General features: G+C 39.5%; 1 protein-coding gene across 2 annotated transcripts in view; it reads right to left on the bottom strand.

Annotated features, from left to right (window-relative positions):
• Positions 1 to 9,495: 9,495 nt before the first annotated feature.
• Positions 9,496 to 11,197, bottom strand: part of LOC101476805 (kinesin-associated protein 3) — a 16,968-nt gene continuing 15,266 nt past the window's right edge. For both annotated transcript variants that reach the window (XM_004573973.2, XM_004573974.2), the window contains exons 19-20: positions 10,840 to 10,924; positions 9,496 to 10,658 (exon numbers count right to left, since the gene is read on the bottom strand). In XM_004573973.2, coding sequence (XP_004574030.1) covers positions 10,556 to 10,658; positions 10,840 to 10,924 — 188 coding nt within the window. In that variant the 3' untranslated portion in view covers positions 9,496 to 10,555. The remainder of the gene's footprint in view (positions 10,659 to 10,839; positions 10,925 to 11,197) is intronic.

The following is an 11,197-nucleotide window of genomic DNA, read 5'->3' as shown; positions in this document are numbered from 1 at the left end:
GATTTTTTTTTTAAAAAGTCGCTTTAATAATTCATTTGATTTGGTCCTCTTTAACCAATAAGCTCCAACTAATGCACGGAGATCTTTCTGAGACCTTTCTAAAGCTGTTGTGGCAGGCATGTAACCACTCCTGGGGTGTACCAGGATGAATATTCAGTTGGATGGTCAATTCAGTTGGATGGTCAATCAAGCACAATGATAAAATGACCGGCAAACCATTTGGTAATAGTTTTGGCACTATGAGAAGGCGGAAAGCCCTGCTGGAAAGGAAATCTGCATCTCTATAAAGCTTGTCAGTAGACTGAAGCATGGAGAGCTCTATAATCTCCTGGTGGACAGCTGCGATGGCCTTAGATTCGAGAAAACACAGTGGACCAACTCCCACCAATGCTAGCAAGATGACATGCAAACCACAAAACAGACTACCTAAACTTCACACTGGTCTTCAAGCACCTTGAATTTCGTGTGTCAACACACAAGGTGACACACATTTGAAACACGAAATTTCAAATGAAATGCAAAGTTGGTTCATGAATAGTTTGATATTCCAAATATGACAGTTGTGCCTCCTTTAAGTGTTGGCTTACCTGCATGCCACTCCAGGAACTGTAAAAAACAAGATTGATTAAGATGAAGATTGAAGTTTTGATTTAAAGTCATGTCTGTGAAGGTTCTCAGTCATCCAGGTCATCGTAGTCAAAGGAGCTTGCAAAGAAAAGCGTCTGGACTTCTTTAAGTTGCTTGAAGACGTTTCACCTCTCATCCGAGAAGCTTCTTCAGTTCTAAGGTCAAATGGTGGAGAGTCCCAGATATAAACCTAGTGGGAGTAACCCCCCACAGAGGGACAAAAGGACCCCCTGATGATCCTCTAATCGCGTGAGCCAAGGTGTGAAACTGGGTGTGGGTCCCAATCAGCCAGAGTTTCGGGTGTGTTCATTGTGAAACCTGGCCCCACCTTATCATGCGAATTCCTGAGGTCAGATGGCCCAGGATGTGAGTGGGCGTTAAGGCGTCTGGGAAGGGATCTTAAAACTGGATTATAGATGGCAGAGAGTTGGTGTCGTAAACCCCCGCCTCTGTTCGAAGATGGTCGCTCACAGTGGACATAGATGGCTTCTTTCACTCCTCTTTCAAACCATCTGTCCTCTCTGTCCAAAATGTGAACATTGGCATCCTCGAAAGAGTGACCTTTATCCTTAAGATGCAGATGGACTGCTGAGTCTTGTCCTGTGGAGGTGGCTCTTCTGTGTTGTGCCATGCGCTTGTGAAGTGGCTGTTTGGTCTCTCCAATGTAGAGGTCTGGGCATTCCTCGCTGCACTGTACAGCATACACCACATTGTTAAGTTTGTGTTTTGGCGTTTTGTCTTTCGGGTGAACCAGTTTTTGTCTGAGCGTGTTGCTGGGTCTGAAATACACTGGGATGTCATGCTTGGAGAAAACTCTCCTGAGTTTCTCTGATACACCGGCTACATAGGGGATGACAATGTTGTTGCGTCTGTCCTTCTTATCCTCCCTCGCTGGTGTCTGGTCTTCTTTTCTGTGCCTCTTTGCTGACTTTAAGAACGCCCATTTAGGATAGCCGCACGTTTTGAGTGCTTCCTTTACATGTGTGTGTTCCTTCTTTTTTCCTTCAGGCTTAGAGGGAACATGTTCTGCCCGGTGGTGTAATAATAATAATAATAATAATAATGGATTGGATTTATATAGCGCTTTTCAAGGCACCCAAAGCGCTTTACAATGCCACTATTCATTCACTCTCGCATTCACACACACTGGTGGAGGTAGCTACGTAGCCACAGCTTCCCTGGGGCAGACTGACAGAAGCGAGGCTGCCATATCGCGCCATCGGCCCCTCTGGCCAACACCAGTAGGCGGTAGGTGAAGTGTCTTGCCCAAGGACACAACGATCAGGACAGAGAGCCCGGGGATCGAACCGGCGACCTTCCGGTTACAGATACGCTTCCCAACCCCCTGAGCCACGGTCGCCCCAGTAATTAGGGTCCTAATTACTCCAAGTTTGTGTTCTAAAGGGTGATGGGAGTGCCATGGGCTCCCCCGTGTCACCTATTGTAGCCAACCTTTACATGGAGGAAGTGGAAAGGAAGGCTCTTGGCTCTTTCAAAGGAAGAGTACCCAGCCACTGGTACAGATATGTTGGACGACACCTGGGTCAAAATCAAGACACAAGAAGTGGAATACTTCACTGCGCACATTAACGCTGTGGATAAAAACATCAAGTTCACCAGGGAAGACACAAAGGACAACTGTTTGCCGTTCCTGGACTGCGCTGTGCACATTGAAGAGAACGGCAAACTCAACATCGAAGTTTACCGGAAGCCCACACACACGGACCAGTACCTCCTCTTTGACTCCCATCCCAGGTTTCACAATGAACACACCCAAAACTCTGGCTGATTGGGACCCACGCCCAGTTTCACACCTTGGCTCAGGCGATTAGAGGATCATCAGGGGGTCCTTTTGTCCCTCTGTGGGGGGTTACTCCCACTAGGTTTATATCTGGGACTCTCCACCATTTGACCTTAGAACTGAAGAAGCTTCTCGGATGAGAGGTGAAACATCTTCAAGCAACTTAAAGAAATCCAGACGCTTTTCTTTGCAAGCTCCTTTGACGATTTAAAGTCATATTTGCTTTAACTAGTAAATTTTAAACACACTATTTTAACTTTAAGATGACTTTGCCTTCTCAGCCTACTGCCAGTAGACTGTTTATACTTTATAGAGCAATCAAGACATTGGCCAAGTCATGTGTGGAAGACCCTAAATCTGAGACATAATGAATAAGTCAATCAATTCTTTTCTTCCTGACGAACATTTGAACAGATGCATTGTACATTTCATCTTTTAATCACATTGAATGCAAAAGGCATACATATTTTTATTGTTTTTATCATAAAAATGCAAACAATAAATGTCCTGTTGATCTAAATTTGAATTATAACTTAAAGTCTGTTTAAATAATTAATTAATCATTTAATTTAAGTTGTATTTCACATATTCTTGTGCAGGAAATAGATGTATAAAGGCCAGCATTTAAGAAAACTTTGATAACCACTATTGTTAAGTGACATCCTTGGACTACTCTGAATAAAAAGCTTATATTTTATGCTGGTAGATTGGTTTTTTGCAGCTTAATCTAATTCAGCATCTCTTATGAATTTTTCTGTAGCTCAGGCGGTAGAGCAGGTCATCTACTGATCGGTTGGTGGTTCGATTCCTGGCTTCCCCTAGTCTGCTTGCCAAATATCCTTGGGCAAGATACTAACCCCAAATTTCTCTCCGATGCATCCATCGGAGTATGAGTGTGTGTGTGAGTTAGTTACTTAGAAAGCACTTAGAAAAATGTGCTTGTGCGAATGGGTGTGAATGGGTGAATGCACAAGTTGTGTAAAGCGCTTTGAGTGCTCAGAAGAGTAGAAAAGCGCTATATAAGAACCAGTCCATTTACCATTCTTCCTGCAGTATTTTAGTAATACGATCAGATGATACATAATTGTTTTGTTTGTTTGGAGATGGTGGAGGATTACAAATACCCTAGTGCTCAGCAAAAGACTCATTCAGCCATGAAGCGCCACACAATGCCACAGGAAAACATTACTAACTGTAGCCATTAAACAAAGCAGCTGCTTTGTAATTCTCAAAGATGCAAAAATACAGCTGAAAAACCGAAAGCCTTGATAACAAAGGTCTTCACCCCAAAACTGGTGTATTGTAATAAAAACTGTGATTATTCATTCTGAACCATTCTTAGACAGCAATAGGTCAGCCAACTATTTAAGAAGTAGTAACATAGTATGTAACCAGCTAAAATGAGGTTTGCAAATGTGAACAGAGTTGACTACTAGTGGCATATTCCTTTTATATTAATTGGAAGACATTGTATGCACTAGATTATATGTAAGTAAGTAAGTAAAATTTATTTATATAGCCCTTTTTATAGATAAATAAAATCAGAAATAAGAATAAAATAATAATAAAAACAATAAATAGAAAAAATAAAACAAATTAATTAAAAGCTTGTCTGTATTGAAATCTTCAGCTGCTTTTTAAAAGAGTCAGTGGAGTCTGTGCAGCGTAAAGACAATGGACAAGAATTCCACAATCTTGGTGCCACTGCCTGAAAAGCCCCATCCCCGTGTTTTGAACCTATTACACGAGACCAAAAGCAACCTCTGACCTGAAGACCTAAGTGCTCGGGAACTGAGTGGGAGCTGAGCACTCCTAAAACTCCTAAAGAACCTAGACTGGCCCTGCTCTCATCTGTGAAAATTACCAAATACCTCCTGCCCTCAAAGTCTTGTGCTTTTTCCACAAACTAACCACTGCATGAACAAAACTGACAATGAACAGATTGTCAGTTCCAGTGTGTGATATGAACCATATCCCACAGTGTCCTCTAATGTTGTAGTTACAACCGATGTGACAACCAACATTTGTTTTTATGAAACACTTTTGTTTAACACAAAATAAAATTAACTTAATCAGAAACGTTGTGCAAGGTAATTAAGTTTTAAATTATATTTTATAAATAACTAATTAAATGTATGTATGTATTCATTTTATTTTTCTGAAATATAAGTGTAAAAAGGAGCACTATATTTCATAAATATATAGTACCAACAACAGTCGCCTCAAGGTAGTTTGACACTAACAGTAATAGGCTTATAACATATCAGAAATATATTGTGGGCCTAAACCATTCGGTACTTTGTAAACCTACAGGAATATTCTAAAGTCTAGCCACTGGAAAGTCACACTGCCCCAAACAGACATTCCTGTTGACAAAACAGGGAAAGAGTTTTTGTATTTTCACGCTTACATATTGGGATGCTGAACATGACTGTTACTGGAAGATTGCTTGTACAACTTGTTATAATTTATCTTGCTAATTAAGTCCATCCATCCATCTTCTTCCGCTTATCTGGAGCCGGGTTGGGGGGGCAGCAGCCTAAGCAGAGAAGCCCAGACCTCCCTCTCCCCAGCCACCTCCTCTAGCTTGTCCAGGGGAACACCAAGATATAATCTCTCCATCGTGTCCTGGGTCTTCCCGGGGCCTCCTCCTGGTGGTTACATGCCCAGAACACCTCACCCAGGAGATGCCCATGGAGGCATCATTGTCAGATGCCTGAACCACCTCAACTGGCTCCTTTTGATGTGGAGGAGCATTGGCTCTACTCTCCCCTCCTGGTTCAGCCCCTCCCGGATGGCTGAACCTCTCACCTTGTCTCTAAGGGAGAAGCCAGCTGATAGGTTTGTAGCATACACCTATTTGCTGGAACGTTCAAGACAATTTACTACACAGCAAAAAGCAAGACACAAGTAGGCAAAGTTCTTTGTGTTACTCATGAGGGAGACCTGCCTGGAGCCAAGTGTCGTTCCACCCATTTGACCTCCATCAGACTCTCAGCCAGGTTCCCCATAGCACTCCTTTTATTGTGGTTACATGAATATGCATAGGTACATTAACATATGACATTTCATATAGGTATTCATGTGGACAAAGAATACCTTGTGTGTGTGTGTGTGTCGTGTAAGTATGTGTGTGTGTGTGTGTCTGTGTGTGTGTGTGGGCGGGGGGTCAAGATGTGACCCCGTGAAGACTCCCCAAAGCTGGTGCCAGGAGTCTAGCGTATCTGAACAAAAGGCCCTTACACTCAGACAGATATACGTGTGTTTGCTATACCATATATCAGCAAGAGAAGATACTACCTCTCCTAGGAGGTGTGTGATCTATTTTTAATTTATAAAGGATAAAAATGTTCCTCTCTAGACCTATTTCATAAAAATCATTCCATTAAAACATTAAAAAAAAAAAAAAAGCTACCTGACCTCGATTTATTATTTCATTGCATTGTCATTTACAACATTTCTTTGTTATTCTTGTTTAAAAGTGTTTTACAAAAACAAGTTAATGTCTGATAATTATAGATAGATGCAGAATTGATTTTCCTGTAACTGTGAAAATAGATTTAAACTAAATATGACAGGTTTAGTGTAGATCGTGGATGTCAAACTCCAGTCCTTGAGGGCCAATGTCCTGAAACTTTTAAATGTGTCCTTGCTGTGACACACCTGAACAAAATTAGTAGGTCTTTAGCTAGATTTTAAAGAACTTGACTGCATAATAAGGCAGCAATTCAGCCATTTGATTCATGTTAGAGCAGCTCATGAGTGAATGAACATGGTGCAATAAAAGTACTTTCAGAAGTATTGGGTTGGCTGTAGCTAAGGAGCAGTAGTACAGCAGGTCAGCTGCTGACTGGAAGGTTGGTGGTTCGATCCCTGGCTCCTCAAGTTTGTGTGCCAAATATCCTTGGGCAAGATACTAGATACCACTTTTTTTATGTCCGATACTGATATCATAAATTTGGATATTGGCCGATACCGATATGAATCCGATAGTGTTTTTTAATCAATAAAACTGTTTTTTTAATATCTTGCTGAATTTTGTATAAGTTCATACTCAAGTTTAAATAAACAACAACACTAAAGCTATTCTGTTATACCTGTATGCAAAAAAGTACACTGCACCCAAAACATTTCATAGTTCAATACTAATCAATCTAATAAACTTAAACCTACTCCATCCTCCCTATTCTGGTATTTTAAAGAGTAAGCAACCTAACTAATAGGGTTGCAAACTCCCAGCAAAAAAAAATAAAATACGGACCCACCCCCCACCTCATGATGCTTAATCGACGTAATCAACTTTAATTTGATGCAGGGTGAAAAAAAATGCACAGAAATCAATTATTTTTCAAGAATAATTAAATAGATTCAACATCTTTCTTCAAAAGAATTGCAGACTGCACAGATGGTACCTTCCCAAAGGAAAAAATACTAGCTTACTAGGGTATATTAGACTTAATAGTTACTATATACAGTAATGGACTTCTATACATTTTACATCAGATTCAGATAATTATTTATTAAAAGCTAGATATTTTAAATGAGAATAAAAATGAAAAGTATGTCTTTGTGCCCCCTTTTCCCTGTTCATCCCCTATTGGCCCCCCTGGCTAAACTTTGCTAGATCCGCCCCTGCACAGTTACCAGCCATCAGCTGCGTAGAAAAGGATCCTGGTCTAGAAAGTAATATTAAATAAATTCTAACAACTAGTGATGGGATTTCCGGCTCTTTTTAGAGAATCGGCTCTTTCGGTTCGGCTCACTAAAAAGTGCCGGCTCTTTCGGCTCCGAACCGGCTCTTCAGGTTGTTTTGTTGCTTTAATTAATTTATTATTAACAATAATATAAAATTATGCACAAAAGAAATTACTAATGTAAAAAAAAAAAAAGTGGTTTTATTTATATATGTTTATATATAAATATATGCGGTGGCCCCTAGAGACAAAACACGTACAAACTCCAAAACACATTTCTAGCATAAGTGATCTAGGTAGCTCTGAACTTCCAAACCAGAGCTACCTAGATCACTTAAATTACACAATTGAAAGCATATGTGTATTGTTTGTGTATTTATACACAAGCATTCATATATATAGTCAAATATATATGGGTGATCGTGGCTCAAGAGTTGGGAGTTCGCCTTGTAATCGGAAGGTTACAAGGCTTGGACAGTCTCGGTCGTTGTGTCCTTGGGCAAGACACTTCACCCGTTGCCTACTGGTGGTGGTCAGAGGGCCCGGTGGCGCCAGTGTCCGGCAGCCTCGCCTCTGTCAGTGCGCCCGAGGGTGGCTGTGGCTACAATGTAGCTCACCATCACCAGTGTGTGAATGTGTGTGTGAATGGGTGGATGACTAGATATGTAAAGCGCTTTGGGGTCCTTAGGGACTAGTAAAGCGCTATATAAATACAGGCCATTTACCATTTTAATAAAAAAATTAAAAAAATGTTCGTTTACCTGTTATTACCACACACCAAATCCGGTTGTTGGTACTTGCTGGGTTGTGTAGCCACTAGGTAACAAAAGTTCAACACTGCCCCTAGCATCCTGGAGTACTTCTGTTGTCTTTTGTACGTGTTTTGAGTTTTTATGTGCTTCTGAGTTTTTATGTGTTTGGAGTTTGTACGTGTTTTTACGTGTTTTGGAGTTTGTACGTGCTTCAGGGTTCGTACGTGATTTGAAGTTTGTATGTGCTTTGTCTGTAGGGGCCATCGTCAATATACTTTTATTTATTCACTCCACATAAAATGTAATAAATAAATCATAATACAAAACTCAACTATTCACATTTCAACTTTTAACTACTTAAATTTTCAGCTTTTTCCTTTTACAAATTTAAAGTGAAACAACACAAAACACTGCAAACCACAACACAATTAAATATAAATTATAATATGAAAACAAAAAGAAGATGCATATTCTCTGTCATATGGACCTGCATGAATAAACTTTCCGAATCCTTTATCATCTGCAACTGAAAATAGTTGTGGATGATTACTATACCTTTCTAATGTGACCTTGTTGTCCCTGGCTCTCTTTCTCTCTCTCTCCCTCCTGCTCTGTTCCAGTGCTACTGCTACCGCCCCTCCCCCCGCTTCCCAGCGTAAAGCACAAGGCTCGCATGCTGAGTGAAGTGGGAAAAAAAGTGCGAGAGAGAGGGTGAGAGAAAGAGAAAAAACAAAAACAAACTTATGGTAAAGTAAACAAAAACACAAGTACATATGTGCAAATAGGACTAAAACCAATACTGTATGTAAAAGTTTTCTTCAAACAGACCATCTTTTCCATATGTGGTTTAATCAGTGCCATTTAATATTAATATGCCACCATGTATTTAAAATATACATGTTAAACCATGTTATCAAAGTAGGCATGTTATATTTAGCTTCTTTTTTTAGAGTTTGTTTTTGTTTTATTTTTTAAGTGCATGTTCACAGAGACAACTCTTTTGAGATCTCATTGCTGTTAAAAAACACCCAGAAGCATTATGAGGAATACCCAACGTACACTCTTGTTTCTATTTAAACAGCCACGAGAAATGATGTGCTAGGTGACTGATGATCATGGATGGGTTTTTTTGTGTTTCTTTTTGAAACACATTTTTTCAGTTCACAGCTATCTTTCCTCAAGGAAAGGATTTCTGGCCTCATTTTATGAACACTGCATTAAGTGTGGTCTGACAGGACAGATTTCGATTTAGCAAGTCTGTGGGGTAGCAGGTCAGAAACATCACATAAATGTAGTGGTTAGAAGAAGAGCTCCCCATAATACTGCTGTGGTTTTGACATCTGTTATAAGCCAAATTTCAAACTACAATAAATCTTAGGGCGCTTTGAGACTGGGTTTGCATTTTTTAAATATTAATTTGTATGTGATGTACATACACTTTGAAATGCATGCAGAAAACTAGAGGACAATGGCAAAGACTAAGAAAATGAACTAATGGCACAGTACCACCTGGGAGTGCTACAAAAAATAAGAAACAAGCATCGTTTACCAATTTTCCTTCTTGGGAATTGTATTTGAAGTCATTGCTGTTTCTTACAATTTAAATCATTAGCCAATGAGATCATGAAAGACATGACGAAATTTTATTTTTCAGCTTGTAGTAACAGAGATGGAAACAGACAGCACTTCACTATTGCACATCAATATAAAAAAACAACAACAACAACAACAACAAAAAAAAAAACAAGGGGGCAGGGGGACAGGTGTTTAAAGCCTTTGCAGTTTCCTAATTTCTAATAATGCTAACATAGAATTTCACTTAAGGAGCTGAAGAATTTCACAGTTTAAAAAAAAATGTCAATGCGGCTCAGCAGACTATAGCCTGCTCTCCTCTCTGCTGCAGACTTAAGGTATACCAGCGGATCACAGAATGATTTGAACAAACTGTCAGCAACTACACTGCCCTGCAGGTAATGTAGGCACCAGGCTTTTATCTGTTGGTCAGCATTCAGCTCCTACATCAACTTGGACCTTTTAACAGTCACAAATTTACTTATGCAACATTTAACATGAACTGAAATCTATCCCCGACTAATACACAAGGAGGAAGTCTTTTTGTGGAGATCCAGACTAGCTGGCCAGTGTGAAAGCACCCTAGGCTGTAACAACAATGTTCCCATTTTACAGTGACATAGATAAAAGAAACATGCTGTAAACTCATTAAATAAATGTCACATGTTGACATGGTTTTGAAGGAGCCAAAATGAAGGATCTCAAACAGTTCAATAAAGACGCTGAATATTTTTGTATAAATATTAATTATCACATAAGAAAAAAAAAGAAAAGCAAAACCTACCAACATACAGAAGCAAATTTTAAAGAAAGACGTAACTAGTTCTGCTTGAGATGATTGTAAATAGATGAAATAGCTAAGTGAAAATTGTATGCAATCTGCAGTGTTAGTGTGGTCTGTATTATTAATTTCAGCATTTGAAAGCACTGTCTGAATAACTACAACTATTCTTAACATGTCAAGATGAGGCATATGAAATGCTACACTGCAAGGGGCTGTCACTTTAATAAATTAAACAATGAGAGTGGAGTTGTAGATAATGTGTGAATATGCACTTGGTGGAGAGGAATGAAACAAAGACGATGTGAACAAAGCAGACTCAAAGTGTCTATGAGTACTGATAAAAGGGCTGCTCATCGGGTCTGAAGCCATAGGCCGTGGCTGGTCGTGCAGGTGATGAGCTGGTCTGGTCGAAAACATCGCCAATGTCTCTGGTAGACAAAGTTACAAAAAAAAAAAAAAAAGCCAATTTAACAGTATGAAAAATAAAAATGTGAAACACTGGACTGGGATTTTATAGTGTGGCAAAAGAGGTGGAGGCTTTGATTGCCTGAATTTAAAATTCAGTAAGCTGTAGAATGGCTAGAATGTTTCTGTCTCCTGTTAACTCACCCTGCATGGTGCGAGTCTCCATTCTGCGGTTGCAGGTCACTGAAGAAGTCTGGGCTGACTGAGCCATCTCCTGGAGTTATTCCATCTAAAAGATTGAAGAACACAACAATAAACCAGCAGATACATTTAATTTAAAAAGTGTAAACAGACTAAAAGTCTAAATTTCAAGTTCTAGCCTATTTTGAGTCCCTGCTATGTAGTTACTTACCTGTAAAAGTCAGTTTTTGCTTTTGATGTTAAATGTGAATTTACTGAATGCAATGACATTCAGTACAAATAATAATTTAATAATATCACACAGAAGACATCTCTTCTTATTTCCATCTCTTAAGAGAACCGTCAGGTGGGTTGTTTTGTT

This window comes from Maylandia zebra, linkage group LG18 (assembly GCF_041146795.1).
Source record: "Maylandia zebra isolate NMK-2024a linkage group LG18, Mzebra_GT3a, whole genome shotgun sequence".
NCBI lineage: Eukaryota > Metazoa > Chordata > Actinopteri > Cichliformes > Cichlidae > Maylandia > Maylandia zebra.
The sequence above is the reverse complement of the archived record's forward strand: the minus strand, read 5'-3'. Positions and strand labels throughout refer to the sequence as shown.